Below are 17,376 nucleotides of genomic sequence, written 5' to 3'. Positions count from 1 at the left end.
AAATTGATAGGTAGAATTGCGTATATATTCATCATTGTAATTTTAACTAAATTTTTATTATAAGTACTTGTACTCTTCTGAATGTATATATATATATATATATACGAATAGGAGCTGCATGTATATATAGGATATCGTCCATCATATATAGTTGCCGACTTGCCGTACCATAGTCGTGGTACTTGTATAAGCCAATCCTTGTGACGTGTCCAGTGCTTCCTGTCTCGAGGCTTGTTGAGGTTTGAGAAAAGCCAAAGTTTCGCTTTCCAAATTTGAGAAGTCAACGTATTGATGACGCCATCACTGCTATATACATATAGTAAGGTGTGTGAGTTACTTTCAGTTTGATTATATAATATAAATCATCAGTTGAAAAATAAGAGTCAAAAATAACATTTAAAGTCTGGAAACGCCGGGGCCGATTAAGAATCTTGGAGTTATATATATAGTTTGGTTATTAAATTGGTTGGTTTATTAGGCTAAGTTATACATAAGTCGAAGTTACCATTTCAATCTAATGTTTTATTCGTTTAATGTAATGACAGCGCGGTGTAAAAAAGGAACGTAAGGACAAGAAACGTCATTACGTTCATGTATTTGACTACTTACATATATAACAAATTCAGACCTAATTTTTTTAAACGTCCATATAACTTTTGCGGCTAGATATGTGGACTTCCCTGCATGATTACTTGGAGATACTAGAAGATCACATTTGCGAAACGTTAATGCCAAGTTGTGTTCATTTGCGAAACGTTAATGCCAAACGTTAATACCAAACGCTTGGAGTACTATTATGTTTCCGAGTGGAATGAACATAGAAACTCGCTCGACCTACTAATAAACTCATCATAGACACAACCAATCACCGTATCTCTTTTCTTGAAAACATGATTTTAATCGTTTTTTATCAGATGATTAAAAAGAAGCAAACACTTTCGTGATTTCTCAACACATGGGCACACTTCAATGAATATGAGCTTTTAAGTTTTAACTAAAAAACGCTCAGTACAAACAAACAAAAGAAATTCAAGAAAAAAAAACAAAAACACAATAAAAGCATATGAAAACAATGTGTGTTTATTTTCCCTCAGTTTGTTCCATTACACACAAATGAAATCATTGATTGATCAAACAGTGATGGTTGAAGGGGCGTTGCGGCCATCCTCAGACTTGGCGTTTATGGCAAACGCAACGCTGCCTTGATGCATGTTCTTCTGCTTCTCCTCCTCATTCCACTCGGAAACATAATAGTACTCCGCTGTACCTTTCACGGGATCCGTGGAAGGAGGACGGAACATGCTTCCCCATTGAGGAAAGTGGATTAACATCACAGGCAGCGTGCAAGCAACTATCATCACTCCCATCCACGTTAGCCCTTGTTCAGTTGTGAATTGTGAGGTAGAGAAAAAAATGAGCTGTGTGAGTCCTGATCCAAAGTTCCCTCCAGCCCCGGTTAGACCCGAGATAATGCCTAGGGATCGCCGGGAGACAAAGGGAACGATTGCAAAGGTAGCTCCGCAAGCGGCTTGTGCTCCTAAAGAGAAAAGGATCATAGCTACAATAGCAGTGACGAGGGTGTTGGCGAGGCCGAGCCACACACAGAAGAGACCACCGGCGGTCTGAATGATCCACAACGCCCACAACCGTCCTCTCATCCCGAAGTACTTGGCTGCAATGTCAGATGCATAGCCTCCTGCTGGACGAGCAAAGAAGTTGGCCATTCCAAAAGATGCTGCTATGATTCCAGCTGTGTGAAGCTTCAAGTGGAACCTGAACATAAATTGTAACCATGAAATAAAATGAATGGAATCAGAGAATGAAATTGATCACAAATAGAATATATTTATTATATTCATTTTTAATCAAAATCGTAGAAATATGTTTAAAAATGTTATTTTTATTTATTTTTGAAATTACTTTGGAACTGATAATATGAATATATTACTATATTTAAGTTAAAATGTATTTATTTATAGAACTAGTAGAATAAAATCATTCCAAGTTATTCCTCAACAATTAAGAATGTATATGCATGTTTACTGTTATTGTTCTTATTTTTTACTATACCAAAAGTGCTTTCTTCTGTTTCCAATCCATATGGACAACATACCTGTCAAAGAAGTACTCGGCGATAACATTATCAGTGCTCAACTCGACTCCCATAGAGTATCCATAGAGAAGAACGAATATCCAAGTCCTGTAGTTACTGACGGCACACCACATAATCTACACCATTATTACGAAATCATGAGTTAGACAATTGATCCATCTAGCTACTAGTAAATAGGCAGATTAAAATATTGGAGAGAACATATTCATATAGATAGTGCTAAACCTTCCCAAGTTTGTCTTGGACAACTTTTCCCTTTTTCTCCACGGCCTTTCGGTTCCCACCTGGGAGATCTTGACCTAGCGTGAGTACCAAGATTCCCATGATAATGTGCAACCAACCAGGGACAAAGAAGGCGATTCTCCAGGCTGTGAACGCTGTTGCACCACAACGCCTTATGATCTCATAGACAACCGGCATGAGCAACTGCGTTATCCCACCTCCCATGTTTCCCCACCCCGCGGCTGTCCCGTTCACCAGACCGATGATCTTACTGGTGAACATAGTGCTCATCCAGTATTGACACGACACAAACGTGGCTAGGCAGAACCCTATCATGAACCTCACAGTTATGAACCCCGCGGCTCCACTCACGAAGCTCATTGAGAACACCGTTGGTGCGGAAAGCATCACAAGAAATGCACATCCGTAACGGGGACCAAGAAGATCACACACTGCTCCCATCACCAGCCTAGAGAATATACTCCCAGAGACTGAGGCAACTCCAGCGTTTCCTACGTCTTGTTTGGTGAGGTTCAGGTTCTCCCGGATGATGGGGACAAGTGGTGCAGCAGCGAAGGTCGAGACAAAACATGTAGAGAAAGAGATCCACGAGAGGTGGAACGTTCTCATGTGAGGTTTAGCGAAGGAGAAGAGCTTGAAAACTGTTGCCCTATCCTCCAAGTCCACGGGGAGATCGTACTTGCCCGTCTTGTCGGTGGATACTCCGTGCATGGAGCTTCCGGTATCACCGGTAGAATCACCCATTAAAATAAAAGATATATGAAGTTCTTTTACTTTACAAGTTTGAGACTTGATTCAAGTTTATTGATCACGTTAGGGTTTATATAGAGTTCGGTAGTGTTGACAAAGTCAAAAAGAATACATTCTTTGGAGATTCTAAAACGTTAACTAACGATTTAATAGTATTGTTTGGAGGATTCCATCTTCGCCGCACGCGTCGGGCTTATTCCAAAGGTTGCCTACAATGCTATTCGGTCGTCATGTACATGTGGAAGTGGAATCCTTCTGCATGTCCAAGCTGTTGCCAAATTTCATTTATTTAATTTGATGTTCTATTTTGTAAAAAATATGATCAATCAATTCATTAAATCTCAATTTGTATACAAATATTTCCTAAGTTAAAATAAAGTTAAATATGATGAATACACAAATCAAATTTCAAAAGATGATAAAAAATTGTTATGAAGATAGTTTTATTTTAGAACCCAGGTTACTTAGATATGTTTTCTCATAATAATCAAGTGTACGAATAAATATAATTTTTGATAATTTATTTTGTTAAAATTTTGGATTGCCCCCACATACTATAAAAGTATAATATAGGATCGAATATAAATCTTTGTTTACCCCAATTGGAAGGACATGTGGATGCAAGAATCTCCAATACAACTATACAAGCTCCAGGACGCCGACGTTAAATTATATTTACTTTTATATTTTTTTTCTTTCTTAAACGTTAATATAATCTCGTCTCTTTGAATCGTGTTATTTGTTCAAAAATAATTTTTCACCTCCTCTCTTTGAATTTTATTTACTTTTATATATTTTCTTTCTTAAACGCTTATATTGCTTATGTATTTCAATGTTTTCATTTTGTACGACTGGTGACCAAGAGAACGAAGAGTAACACTATGTTCTTTAATATTCCTTAAATTTTTACCATTCATAAGAAATATGGTTTACTTTTCATTCTTTTTTATTCCTTTGTTTGTAGAAAATCATAGAATAAATCAATTCTTCATTAATTTTGATAAGGATTCATCATTCCTCATTATTAATAAATTTTTATTCATACTTATTTATTTTCTATCTGTTCTTATTGTTTTTACAATGGTTACCAATCATGCCTTAGTTTGTTATGGGCTAATTTAGTTTTTAATCTGAGTTTTTGAATATATATTTTAATATTAAATAGTAAAAACTTGACATGTTTTGTGCTTTGCAGGAATTAAAAGTTGAAATAATAAGTTGGTGGTTAATTAATTTACTCGCAACTTTATAATATAAATGCATGAAACAAATTATATCAACGATTGTAGTAAAAGTCTTATAAAGATAAAACAAAAAAAATTGGGTGGTGTGATATTCTTAGTTTCGCTTGTACATAAGCTTAGATTCTTAAAATGGTTTCAAAGAAAAATGATAAACAAGGCATTAAACAAAAATCATAAAATATGTGACGTAATATTTAACTATTATAAGGCCTTATATAGAACAAAATAATTCATAATCACGTTTTGTATCAATTACATAATTGAAAATAGGTTTTTGATTTAATACATAAAGGATATCAAATCTACTCTGGCCAATTGATAGGTAGATATGCGTATATAGTACTCTGGTCAAAAAAAATTATGTGTAGATGTACACACATGCATAGCTGTATGTCCACCATGCTTGCCGAACAATAGTCGTGGTACATGTATGAATCATTCTTGCTGACAAGTCCGATGTTCCCTCTGTTGAGGCCTGTTGGAGTTTGAGAAAGGACAAAAATTCGCTGTTCAATTTGAGAAGTCCACTTATTGATGATATCATCATTATATTCTTCACTCTTATTATATACATAATCAATATATTCGATTTACTAAATATAAATACACGAGTCAGAAAAACAATATTAAAGTCTGGAAAGGCCGGGGCAGACTTCAGAATCTTGGAATGATCTGATTATTATTATACTGATTGTTTAAATAGCACAACACGCTAAGTTATATACATGTCAAAGTTACCATTTCGATCCATTTGTTTGTTATAACGTAACTAACTACATGTTTTTTTTTTATCTTCTTTCTTTTCAGCCATGGTGATGTCATAAAGAAAACGTCATAATGACAACATACGTATATGTGACTTTTTTTTTAAATAAGAAAAGATTATTTGATTTTCTTAACATACCATGCCAACCATCCTGTTACTGTAAACCTACATATTCCAGACCTCGAATTAACTTATTCTAAAAACTGTTTTGTTTTCATTAGCAGTTAAGGTAGAAAACTCAAACACACATTGTGCGTACAATAAGCTCCATAACCAGATTACAATTGTTCAATCATCTTCACCTTTGCCTTCATTGCTTGGATGGTTGTGTTTTTGAGCTTGGTACATATCAGCAATCTGAAAACAGACATAGTAAACAGAAAATTAAGAAAAAAAAAGGAAACGAACTTCAAACCAGCCTGATCTTGCCATTCTAGTGGTTATGATACGACTTCACCTGTTCAGATGATGTTGCTTCCTCTGGCTTCTTGTCTTCCCGTACACGGAGTAAACGAGGAAAACGTAGAGAAATTCCCTTTTTTCATGAAACAAAAAATCATATAGTTCATTCAATATCATATCAGATAGATCCAAACCAAAAAAAAAATGAAAAGGAAGAAAATAAGTCAGATAATGTTCAAACCTTATCAGGATCCACAATTCCATTGGCTGCACGATGCACAGGGCTAATTGTCAAGTCAGCTGCCTTCACTTCCCAGACCTCAGTGGGCTCAAACCAAACATCTGGATTGAGACTGTCTCCAACTCGGTAGTATTGCTGAATATATTTGAATCATCACAATCAGCTACAACTCAAGCATGATCATACAGTTCAAAAAAAAAAAGGGAAAGAGAGAAGAAATAAATATCATACTTTAGGAGTAGGAATCACTCTGGACCGAAGACTCGTAGACCGTTCTTCAAGCACAGCTTCAGAAAATCCAGTACCTAGAATCCCAAACCGGTAAAATCACGGTATAAGACATTTGAGAAACTAAATGAAATGAGATGCAAAGGTGCACAAGACTGACCTATTTTACAAATGCTCTGGAACTCTTCCTTATCAGCATCATAGCAAGCTAGTAAGAATGCACCAAAGACACCTAGAAGGAAAGCAATGAAGATTTGTTTACAACCTGAAGAGTGAATGTATCAGCCGAAATAGTTTGAATGGTTTTAAACCTGTGCGTTTGCCACGTCCATGGAAAGCAGCAATTGGTACAAGATCCACAGAATCCCCAATGCTGCATAACTCTAGGGGTCAGTAAACGATTCAGAATCAATTTTAAACAATTTTTTTTTTTTGAAAAGGAATATTACCTGTCCATATAGTCTTTCTTCAGTTTTAACCAATTATTCGATCGCTTTGCAGGCTCATATGTCGCATCTGAATTCATTGTTTTAATGATTAACCCTTCACACCTGCCAAAAAAAAAACATATACAGATGACAAAATGAACCAACAAGGAGATAAGAAGGTGTTAAGATATATACCCAATGTCAACAGAAGCGTCAAGAAACTTTTGTATTTCATCGATATCGCTGGATGTTAGAGCAGTTGCAAACTGGAAATATCCAGGATCTTCCTCAAATGATCCGTATAGCTTCTGCAAGAAGGCACAACACTTTACTTCATGAAACCAAAGGAAAAAAAATGATTTACTGGCTCACACACCTCTCGGCGAATATCAAGATTCTCCTGGATAAGTTGCTGTCCATTTAGATACAACATGTCAAAAGCAAAGATGCACACGCCAACTTTGATATCATTGACGTTCACATTCTTACGCGCTCGAGTGCTCAGAATCTGAAACGGAAGAATCTTCTTTTTCTCTCTATCGAAAGCAACAACCTCACAGTCCAGGATAAAAGATTTCACAGAAGGCTTCTTTAACCTGCACAAATGAAGATTTCACTAACTTTCAAGATTAGCTCTTTCTAATGTTATTCAACAAGAAGGTCTACCTTGATAACGCAAGAGCAACATCAGGGTACTTCCCAGTGTTCCTTTCAGCATTACGACTATATATCTCGAATGTACCATCCTCCATACAATGTACCTGCACCAAATTGACTGAATGATAAAGCCAAATACTTAATAAAATATATATAAATAACTCTGCTATTTATTTATATATCCACCTGTGCACGTTCTCCATCATATTTGTATTCGCATGTGAAAACTGTGTCCTGGAACTTGTTAAGTATCTCGCCTACACCTTTTGTTGGTTTTGCAAGCATTGGTCCAATAGGAACACCAAGTGTGAAGTTACAAGTTTTAGGAAGATTCCACACACCGCCAGTTAGAAGAGCAGGAACTATAATGTCATACACAGGAAGTACAGTGAATACTTGCTTAACGATCTTTGCAGCCTACAAAACACAGAGCAGAAGGATGCATCCATGAAAAAAAACAAAATAGCATTAGAGGTAAACCACGAGGCCTCTAGAAGAATGCTACATACAGATCCAAAATGAGAAATATAGAAACTAAAAGAGAAAGCAAACCTCTTCTAAAGGAGACTTGGTTTTTGGGGGTGGCTTTGAGTGCTCTTCATTATAAACAGCTGCTTGTCCCAAGGCAGCTAAGACCGTCTGATTTGAGAAGCCTAACCGCAACTTTGCCTGGAAGGTAAATTCAGCAGGGGCTTAGTAAGGAATGAGCAGAAAAAAAATTGTGATGATTGATCTGCATACCTGAAGTAGACGAGTTAAGTAAAGAGGTTCACAGTCTGTAGCTGCCACGAGAAGTGCCTTCATCCGATCCTTCTTCTTCTCTGTACTATCTTTCCCACTTTCCTGATATAATCCCACTCATCTCTTATGCATTCAGTCAGGCGAAAGAAAGTTGCTTGAATCTCATTCAAGTCAGCCATAAACCATAAGAAAATGGCTTTTAAGTACCTTAGCAATTTGTCGAAAAGTATTGAAAACCTTGACAACAGTCAATGGTTCTGGCTTGAACATCATAGTCTGTGACGAACGGCTTCCTTTTGCTACAAGCCCCAAGTCTCCCAGTTCCTACAATTAACAATCAATTACAAAACTTCTTAACCTGCACCTCAGTTCAAAAGACATTCTACCAGACAACCTCACTGGAATTATAAAAGCAACCAACCAAAATTATCAGTGTTCTAAAAATTGGTCTAGACGGCTCCTAGTCCCCAAATTGGGTATAAACTAAACGATTTTTAAAAAAAAAAAATATCAGTCTAGCGGTGTAGATGTTCGCCTAAACAATAATCTTCTATAAAACGCCTAACCAACACCTAACAATTTCTTGAACATTGAAAATGATTCTAACAACATACCGTATTCAGCTTCTTAACCTGGGACTCAGTTCTACCAAAAGCTTCAGAGATGGCCTTAATAATAGAACCTTCACCAATCCCCAACTCCACCCCTTCATGAGCAGGAGCAATCTCGTTGGCCGCAAGATAAACAGTAGCGACCAAATCATCAGGAGTGGTGGCAATAACAGTCCTCAACATGTTACACAAAATATCAGTAATCACAATCCTGCCACTCTCAGCTGATACCAAATCAAACGCCAATGCCACAAACAGAAACGGAACTCTCTCCCCTTTCTCCCAACACGCCACTCTCTCCGGATCGAATTCGCCAGGCTTCCTCTTCAGCAACACAATCCTACTCTTCAATTCGTCGACTTTATCCGTCTGACTCAAAGTCCTAGACTTTTTCGCAATTGACGATCTGGGTTTAGCCGAATCGGAAAAAGCCTCCACCTTTGTCAAATCGGCGTCTTGGGTTTTCGCTCCCTTCTTCAAATCTTCCGCAATTGACGGCGAATCTGATCTGGGTTTGGGGGAATCGGAAAAAGCTTCCGCCTTTGGCGAATCGGCGTCTTGGGTTTTCGAGATTTTTCTTTTGTTCGGGGAGGGAGATGAATTGGAAGCTTGGGGAGTCGTTTTCTTCTTGGCGGAAGCGCGAGCGTTGGACATGAGAGCGTCGAATGCAGAGGGGCGAGAAGAAGACATTGCTCTGTGGTGGAGGCGCGAGGAGGAGGGAAAGGGGGAAACTTGGCGATTGAGAGAGACTAATACGGAGGAGAATCGAGTTTTAGTGCAGAGAGAAGAAATGCATCGGAAGTGATTCGATGATCGAATCGCTAACATCAGAGAGAGAGAGAGAGAGAGAGAGAGAGAGAGAGAAAGGTAGAGTTTTTTGAAATTAGGGTTTTTGAATTTACAGAGAGGACACGTGTTGCAATCTTGAAGAAAGAAAAATATGGCGGCAGAGTTTCTCCTCTGCTTTGGACGTAGATGATGAGTATATATATACAAAATTAATTTGAATATTTTGACTTATTAACTCTTTTTATTAACAATTCTATATATTAAATGAAAAAAAAATCTACATAATTTTCTTTTAACATGATACAAATACAACGGTAAAACGTGGATTTTTAAAACGCGAATTGATAGTGTAAACAAAACTGTCAAAAATAAATTTTATTTTATGATAACTAAAAATTTTAGTTGTATATAATCGTTCATGTAGTATGTATCATAGTATTATAAATAATAAAATAGTTTTAAAATAAATAGTTTATAAAATTTTGATTATTATTTTAAAATTGAGGGATTTTTGATAAAATTAATGCATATCTTGTTTCATTTCATATAACTGTTCCAAGGACACCTCTTGCCCACTATACATGTGTTCTATATAATCATTACAACACAAGAAGGAGCAATCTACGTTTGAGAGTCCTATGGATATAAATTACAAGATCCAATTTACGTTTCTTGGTCGTAAATAATCTCAATCTCAACAAAGGTTGAAGCTAATTAATTTAGCTTTAGGAAAAAGGCACTACTCTATAGCTCACTCTTGTTGTTGGATGACCAAGACAGATGCCCTAGAAGGAAAATCTTCAGATGCTATCAAATCACCTATGACTCCAAGTTCATCGAACTCCATCCAGTCCCCTAGTCCTTTGGTGACCGCAGTACCCATCCCGCTACTTCTTCCGACCAAAAACATATCATAGTCATAAGCCACTGAGTGCAGAATCTCGGAAGTCTTATTCCCATCCTCCACCATTCTAACAATGTACGTGATGGAGCTATCTCCAGGCTTCTCTTCAACCTGGCAAGTGTCTACCATTTGACTCTGGCTCGACTCGCTGCCCTCCTCGGTTTTAGAGATAGGGATCAGAGTCAGCACCGTTATACTCACGTTCTGGTTGCCTCTCATGTGGTCTGCTAATGCTAACGCCTCTTTGTCATCGTTCCCTCCCACGTAAACCAAGCACACCTGCATTTGTTTGTGTGACAATGATGTTGAGTTATTATTATATATGGAAAACAAAAAAAAACAATGTAGAGTAGTGCCAAAGTGTTGGTAGCTTAGTAATACTACAAAAAAAAAACATTGGTTCTTTTGTACCTCAGATTCAAACCACTTTTGGTGCAAAAAAAATTATTTAAATTAGAATATCTAAAAATTAACTCCCGATCCGGAAAAGATTATAAGCCTAACGCCTGGAACTTCAACTGTTTAAGAAAAGCAATTTAGAATGTAGAATGCAAAGTAACGTACCCTGCATGGAGATTCTATGGATTTGGGTTGCCATAATGGTTTACGATAAACAAGGATTCCGACCGAGCAAGGTGCTCGTTTCAGTACGTTACGATTAAGATGTCTCAGTGTTTGATCGTCCGAGGTAACGCCATAACCATTAGCACCCCAAGTGCGGTGAAAAGAGAGGAGAATAAGATATGAAATTTTATCAAGAGCAAACCAACAAATGTGTTCATGCATCTCTTTAGCTGAAGTTAAAGAGGTGAAGATGTGTATAGATGTGTAGTCCTGATTAATCTCTTGAAACAGTTGGAAGGAGCTTATGACATTTTCCGAGTAAGATCTGCTTCCAGGCTTTGGTTTCTGAAGCTGGTGAGAGATAAACGTGGGAGTAGCTTTACCCACAAGCTCAAGTAAGTGAAGAACACAACACGACACTGGAGAGTCTTTAGATGGTGCAGTAGCTCTTAGAAGGTTGATCATGGATGTTATGTTGTCAGGCTTGTTGATGCACACCAACAATTGTAGTTCCGACTTATGTTTCAAGCTTCTTCTCCCATAACATGCAAATCTCTTGGCCCGGTCGTACAAGAAATGTATAGCCATCGGTGTTAACAAAGAGTTTGCGAGAATGTATATGCCCATGAGCGAGAAAATCTCCAAACTAATTATCTGTTTAAAGACAGAAATATTAAAATGAATTACAACAATATTTTTATTTCAAAAATATTACATAATGAGAAAAATTCTCAAAATATCATTAATTAAAAGTAAAAAAAATAATTTTATATTTAAGTTTGGATTTAATGATTAGAGTAATGTTTAATATGTAGGAGATGAAATTAGGTTAAGAGTTTAGGATTTAGAGTAATTTAGTTATTTTATCCTTTAATTAATATTATTTAAATTTTTTTAATATGCCGACAGTCGGCTCCGGGAAAAACGCAATTAGTGCTATATAATGAACAAGTTAGAAAGCGTACCAAACCCGAGTGAATGAACCACTATTTTGAAAATTTGTTATTTACTTATTATTGTCACAAATTTTGTGTGTTATTTAATGGATTCGCCTAATGAATTAAGTTATATAACTATAGCAACAAGATTCTTACCTCTTTTTCGAAGGCTTGGAGCACGTAGGCCAGCTCGAAACTACTCTTGGTGCCCATAATGATACTTAGAATAACTGAGTCTCTCAGTGGCATCCTTGCAGCTATGGCTGAGAGGAAAGAAGTCACGAACTTCGCTACGTATAAGACGAGAAGGAATGAAAAACACTCATAGGTATGTCCATGGAGAAACTTTCCACTTCCAATCTCCTTTATTAGAAACGACCAATCTAATTTCATCATGGTAAATGATCCAAAGAGTGGTAAGAATATGCCCTCATTGAAACTGTCGAATTTTTTTATAAATACTGATCCTAATGGTGGTCCGTCTGGGATAGCCAAACCAAGAACAAACGCACCCAACGGTCCGAAGAACAAGAAGCGAGTCCAGTAAATGTGAGACAAGTAAGCTAGCAAGAGACCAATGTAGAGATAAATGCTTTTCACAGGTGTTCCCTCTGGTGTATGCCTGACCACCCAAAGCATTGCTTGTCGCACAAGGTACAAGAAAACAAAGAAGATCATTAAAGCAACTCCCATCCGCATACCAATTCTATAACTGTAGCTAACGTTAGCCCATACGCTCATGGCAAAAGCGAGTACATCGATTACCATTGCTGAAGACTGAGCGATTTGGCCGAACTCAGTGTGAACTACTTTGAGGTCGGTAAGGAGCATGTTGATGCAAGTGAATGGCGCCATGCTCATGGTGAATATACTTATAGAATACTCCATACGGGTCATGGTTAGGATACTTGATTTCTCTCTAGATGAATAAACGATTTTTCCAATATACCATGGGATTATCATTGAGGTGACTCCAATTGCAGTACTCTTGGTTTTGGACTTTTTTAGCATGCTAACATTTGTAGTCACACCTCTTAGGAACCAATTTAGAGTAAAAGCAAATGTACCAATGGTCTCAGCAACATTTGGCATATAATCGTCAGGGATAAAAATGTGTCGAAACCATGACATCTGCATCGGCTGAAACGACTCACTTAAGACTGCCCCAACCTTTCAAGAACAAGAGAACATTGTTATATGATCAGAGCTGCTGGTCATGAACCAAGTGATACATTAGCCTTATGCCCTTTTTTAGTTAATATATATACATAGATCCCTCAATTGTTTTTTAATTACTAAAGTTTTTACTAAATTGTTTAAAATTCCCAAAATTTCAGAACCTGTCCTTATATTATCCGATCATATCGAAATACTTTAAGCACATAAATACTTACAAGCATCATGGAGGTGAACCTTGGAATAGGAACACCTAACTTCTTGAACAAGATATCAAAGAAACGCCAGGATATGAACGTGGAGAGAATTATGATCTCTAGTTTAGGAAGAGGGTACTCCCAGAATGGTAATCCTTCAGATCCAGAAGCCAGTTTCTCCCAGGCACCGCGTGAGTTCAACATTATATGTGGACTTACATCACAAATCATATTTTTCCCCATTTCTTCTCTTTTCATATGGGCCTCCAACATCCCTTTATGCCAAGTCTCCTCTTGTGCATCCATCTGGAACAATTTTTTATCAATGAAAATTCTTTGTTTTCCAGTCAAAGGAAGAACTAAAAAGACCGGTCAAATGGTTTCTTAAATCCCATAAATATCTCTAAGATAATCAGAAATTGTGGATAAATATAGTGTCCATGTGTTATCTCCGTCTCTTATGGCGTTTGTAAGTTTTGTATTGCTTTAAAATATCATGATCTCATTAATCAGGACACTCTAAATGGTTTCTTAATTATAACGTTTTTTTTTCTATTTCGGTATATGTGTTAAAAGGATCGTGTTATTATAAGATAATCTATTTCTGAATTGTTATAGCAATGGCAGCTATAGTTGGAAGAGGATCATGCAAGCTCTACCGATGGCTCCTTATGTTCTTTAGGGTTAAATTTTTTTTTTAAAGGGTTAATTTGTTTTGATAAAAAAAAGGGGTTAATTTGTAAATAGTATTATGAAGATGGTGCTGATCATTCAGCTAGGAGAACTGTTTTGTCATAGGAACTTATTTATTATTCTTTATTATTCGTTGTTCTTTTTTTTTTTTTTGACGCACAATATTATTCGTTGTTCTAATTAAATTTGATAGAATGTTTTTTTTGATGTAAAAACAAATATAATATGAAGATGGTTGGCGGTTCTTGGTTTGAATTGAATCGTCGGACACCTTCTATAAAGTAAAAGTAGTCTAATTTTGATAATCTAAGAAGCGATCAAAATCTAAGAAGCGATCAAAATCTTTAAGTTATCAAATTCAGAAGAAAATCGAATCCATATAACTTCACACATTTTGTACATCCTAAACTATTTTTATGACAAGCACAGGAGCTGAGCAGTGAACATAGCTCACATGCATCATGACTTAGATAACCCTCTTTTGCTTTTGGCACTATGAATGTATTCTTGTTTTTGTACAACCAGCACTGACGCTCTAGAAGGAAACTCATGTGATGCTAATAAATCTCCAATGGGTCCCAATTCATCAAACTCTGCCCACTCGCTAATTCCGTTTGTAACCTCAGTACCTACTCCGCTGCTTCTCCCAACTACAAACAAGTCATAATCATTGGCCATGGATCGCAAGATTTTGGAGGTCTCAGATCCATCGGAAACCGTTGTATCGATATATGTCACATAGTCATCATTTTCCTTGACGTCGAACCCAATGATGTTAGTCACGGTCTCCTTCAGGCTAACCATTTGGAAATTCTCCCCCAAGTACTGGTTCTCTATTTCAGAAATTTTTGGAATGAATCTTATGATAGTGAGGCTTATCCGCTTCTCTGTCAGTCTCATTCGATTAGTTACCGCCAAAGCCTCTCTATCGTCCTTTCCATCGTTAAAAATTAAACATATCTGCATAGACAAGAGCTTGATAAGGTTACACACTTGCCTTTTTTTCATTTTCATGTTTATTGCAAACACCAAATAAACTGATAAAAAACAAAAAACTTTCCGTCGATTTTTTTTTTTTTTTTTTGCATTACCTGCAAAAGTATTTCTTTTAAAATTGAATGTATCTTGTTTTATAAAATTTCGACTTTTAGAACTAGGCAAAAATGATAGATAGACTTTTAGAACTAAATTAAAAATCGAAATGTGTTATTTGGATAATATCAGTACCTTGCTGTCATACTCAGCCATATGATGTTCCACGATGGGTTTGCGATAGATAAAGACTCCAACAGAGCACGGGGCTCGTCTCAAGACGTTAATGTTGATCATTCTCAGCTTATCATCGTTAGAGATAACTGTGGAGCGATCAACAGACCAGGTACGGTGGAAAGGAAGCAGAATCAGATATAGGCTTCTGGATAGGGCTAGCCAACAAATATCCTCATGCATGTGTTTGGACATAGAGACTGAAGTGAAAATATCCAATGATATATATTCAAAGAATTGTTTGTGGAAGCTACGGAATGAACTTATGACACTGTCGGAACAAGAAATACTTCCGGGCTCTGGTTGTTGCAACTGGTGGGAAATGAACATAGGACTGGCCTGACCCATAAGTTCAATGAGGTGGAGTACATTGCACGCCATTGGAGAATATTCTGATGGGTTGAAAGCTCCTGAAAGGCTGATCATAGAAGTTATGTGATCAGGTTTGTAGATGCACACAAGAGACTGGAGCTCTCCGCCGTCTTTCAAGATTACCATATTCCTTTTTTGGTAGCATTTGAATCTTTTGGTTGGGTCATGGACGAGCTCCAAGGCCATTGGTATGAAGATAGAGTTTAAGAAGATGAACGTAGCTATGATTGTGAAAACTTCTGGTGTTACTTTCTGTCAAAGATGTTCAATGATTTAATATGTGTGTTGTTAACAAAAAACTATATAATCTTCATATTGATACATATATAGAACGGATGGTACCTTTATTTCAACGGCATATGTGAAGTAGGAGAGCTCGAAGACCCCCTTATTACCATATACAAGGGCTAGAGCAAAGGAGTCTCTTAAGGGCATTTTAAAAGCATATGCAGCTATGGTTGAAGCAATGAATTTTGTGACATTTACAGAAAGAATAAGGGAAACAGCCTCATATAGCTGGCCCTCCATCCGTGCAATATTTACAAACTCTTTCAATAACCATGAGAGATCCAGTTGCATCATGGTTAATGATCCAAATAGAGGAAAGATAACCCCAAGATTAAAGCTCTCAAACTTTTGAACAAAAGTTGAACCTAAAGGATATCCGTGGGGAACAGTCAAGCCAAGAACAAACGACCCAGCAGGTCCAAATAGACCAACCATCTCAAAGTATTTGAAAGAGAAAAAAGCGAGCGCCAAAATCAAGTAGATGTAAATATCCTTGACCGGCCTCCCTTCTGGAGTCTGCTTGATCACCCAGTACATAGCTGGCCTCACCACATATACCATACATGCGAAAAAGAAGCAGCTAAATATAGTTTGGACCAATCCTTCGTATCCTTCCCAGTGCATGGCATTCAAAAACGTTGCAATAAAAGCCATCATGTCAGTCACCATGGCACCCGAAAGTGCTATCCTTCCAAACTCCGAGTGTTTGATCTTGAGGTCTCTTAGGAGTGTGTCAATGCTTGTGAACGCGGATATGCTTTGCAAGAACATGAGCAACCTGTATTCCGTTGTCAGCAAGGTTATATGGCCTCTTCGTTTTCTCAATCTAAACATGATGTTCCCACATACCAAGGGTACGAACATTGTGGTGAACCCAATCACACTAGCTTTTTTCCCCATCGTCAATCCCGTTCCAGCATCCATTGTAACACCTTTCAGGAACCAATATAAAAGGAACCCGAAAGCCCCCAGTGTCTCGGCGATCTTTGGTCGGCTATCATCAGGGAAATATATGTTATGGAGCCAAGAGGTGCTGCTTAAGTGACAAGTTTTACCTAATATCACCCCTGCCTTGAACGACAAGAAATTACATTTTAGAAATGCATCGTAATTTGTTGAAATGACAACAAAAAAACATGGGGGGAGGTATATTAAGATAAGAAACTCACAATCATCATATGAGTGAATCTAGGTACTCGAAGACCCATTTTGTTGCATGAGAATTCGAAGAGACGCCAAAGAACAAAAGTAGACAATATTATGATCTCGAGATTGGGTAGCGGATATTCCCAGAAGCTCAACCCTCGTGACTTGTCAACCAATCTCTCCCATACACCGTGCGAATTTAAAGTGAAAGGATGTGTCTCGCAGAATAGAGACGTGTTCTTATCTTCCTTGTAGCCTCTCCATGCAACGTCCAAGTAATCCATGTGTACACGTTGATCCATTTTAGGGAGATAAACTGAGAATTGGCGAAGATTAACTTTAGGATCAAAATCTTGTGGAATGGTTTAGGGTTTGTAGTTCAATTGGGGAGGAGAAGAAGTCTAGAAAAAAGGGTTTGTAATAAATTTTGACTTAGGAAAATGACTAAACTTGAATGACCTGCAAACAATAGGTACGTATCAGTTAACAATTAGTCACCATGTTTATTTTGTTTTCTATGCTATTTGTAGCTACATTGTTCTCCATCCCATGTTTTCTTTTACATCGTTTATATTTTTTATATATAGAAATTTGCATCCGCTAATAATAAAAGTTATTA

General features: G+C 37.2%; 4 protein-coding genes across 4 annotated transcripts; all 4 read right to left on the bottom strand.

Moving 5' to 3' along the window:
• Positions 1–480: 480 nt before the first annotated feature.
• Positions 481–3,467, bottom strand: LOC106419940 (high-affinity nitrate transporter 2.1). The gene is made up of 3 exons (XM_013860779.2): positions 2,339–3,467; positions 2,114–2,229; positions 481–1,773 (listed from the first exon to the last, which is right to left on the bottom strand). The coding sequence occupies exons 1-3, from the start codon at positions 3,098–3,100 to the stop codon at positions 1,131–1,133; spliced, it is 1,521 nt and encodes a 506-aa protein (XP_013716233.1). The 5' UTR covers positions 3,101–3,467; the 3' UTR covers positions 481–1,130.
• Positions 3,468–5,185: 1,718 nt separating this feature from the next.
• On the bottom strand, positions 5,186–9,375 carry LOC106420229 (DNA ligase 1-like). The gene is made up of 15 exons (XM_013861085.3): positions 8,428–9,375; positions 8,021–8,137; positions 7,814–7,915; positions 7,625–7,741; positions 7,259–7,489; positions 7,082–7,176; positions 6,792–7,011; positions 6,611–6,723; positions 6,437–6,538; positions 6,299–6,360; positions 6,148–6,219; positions 5,991–6,064; positions 5,760–5,894; positions 5,574–5,651; positions 5,186–5,473 (listed from the first exon to the last, which is right to left on the bottom strand). Exons 1-15 carry the CDS (start codon positions 9,250–9,252, stop codon positions 5,405–5,407), a joined length of 2,412 nt encoding a protein of 803 aa, XP_013716539.2. The 5' UTR covers positions 9,253–9,375; the 3' UTR covers positions 5,186–5,404.
• A 179-nt stretch (positions 9,376–9,554) lies between these two features.
• LOC106420111 (cation/H(+) antiporter 6B) lies at positions 9,555–13,517 on the bottom strand. Its single transcript, XM_013860950.3, has 4 exons — positions 13,014–13,517; positions 11,776–12,789; positions 10,682–11,335; positions 9,555–10,396 (listed from the first exon to the last, which is right to left on the bottom strand). Exons 1-4 carry the CDS (start codon positions 13,296–13,298, stop codon positions 9,965–9,967), a joined length of 2,385 nt encoding a protein of 794 aa, XP_013716404.1. The 5' UTR covers positions 13,299–13,517; the 3' UTR covers positions 9,555–9,964.
• A 333-nt stretch (positions 13,518–13,850) lies between these two features.
• Positions 13,851–17,321, bottom strand: LOC106419939 (cation/H(+) antiporter 6A-like). Its single transcript, XM_013860778.3, has 4 exons — positions 16,781–17,321; positions 15,666–16,682; positions 14,913–15,575; positions 13,851–14,645 (listed from the first exon to the last, which is right to left on the bottom strand). The coding sequence occupies exons 1-4, from the start codon at positions 17,057–17,059 to the stop codon at positions 14,145–14,147; spliced, it is 2,460 nt and encodes an 819-aa protein (XP_013716232.1). The 5' UTR covers positions 17,060–17,321; the 3' UTR covers positions 13,851–14,144.
• Positions 17,322–17,376: the final 55 nt, after the last annotated feature.

The sequence above is a fragment of the Brassica napus genome, chromosome A9 (genome assembly GCF_020379485.1).
Source record: "Brassica napus cultivar Da-Ae chromosome A9, Da-Ae, whole genome shotgun sequence".
Taxonomy (NCBI): Eukaryota; Viridiplantae; Streptophyta; class Magnoliopsida; order Brassicales; family Brassicaceae; genus Brassica; species Brassica napus.
The sequence above is the reverse complement of the archived record's forward strand: the minus strand, read 5'-3'. Positions and strand labels throughout refer to the sequence as shown.

Bases quoted from the DNA above. Each gene is read 5' to 3' on its own strand.
- LOC106419940 (XM_013860779.2), bottom strand. From the start codon at position 3,100: ATGGGTGATTCTACCGGTGATACCGGAAGCTCCATGCACGGAGTATCC. The intron at 2,230-2,338 runs GTTTAGCACTAT...ATAATGGTGTAG, and splicing joins TCCAAGACAAACTTGGGAAG to ATTATGTGGTGTGCCGTCAG. The intron at 1,774-2,113 runs GTATGTTGTCCA...ATTTATGTTCAG, and splicing joins GCCGAGTACTTCTTTGACAG to GTTCCACTTGAAGCTTCACA.
- LOC106420229 (XM_013861085.3), bottom strand. From the start codon at position 9,252: ATGTTAGCGATTCGATCATCGAATCACTTCCGATGCATTTCTTCTCTC. The intron at 6,220-6,298 runs GTTTAAAACCAT...CTTTCCTTCTAG, and splicing joins TGGACGTGGCAAACGCACAG to GTGTCTTTGGTGCATTCTTA. The intron at 5,652-5,759 runs GTTTGAACATTA...TCATGAAAAAAG, and splicing joins GAATTGTGGATCCTGATAAG to GGAATTTCTCTACGTTTTCC.
- LOC106420111 (XM_013860950.3), bottom strand. From the start codon at position 13,298: ATGGATGCACAAGAGGAGACTTGGCATAAAGGGATGTTGGAGGCCCAT. The intron at 12,790-13,013 runs GTAAGTATTTAT...TGTTCTTGAAAG, and splicing joins GGTTCACCTCCATGATGCTT to GTTGGGGCAGTCTTAAGTGA. The intron at 10,397-10,681 runs GTACGTTACTTT...AAACAAATGCAG, and splicing joins CCATAGAATCTCCATGCAGG to GTGTGCTTGGTTTACGTGGG.
- LOC106419939 (XM_013860778.3), bottom strand. From the start codon at position 17,059: ATGGATCAACGTGTACACATGGATTACTTGGACGTTGCATGGAGAGGC. The intron at 16,683-16,780 runs GTGAGTTTCTTA...TTGTCGTTCAAG, and splicing joins GATTCACTCATATGATGATT to GCAGGGGTGATATTAGGTAA. The intron at 14,646-14,912 runs GTACTGATATTA...TTGTCTATGCAG, and splicing joins TGGCTGAGTATGACAGCAAG to ATATGTTTAATTTTTAACGA.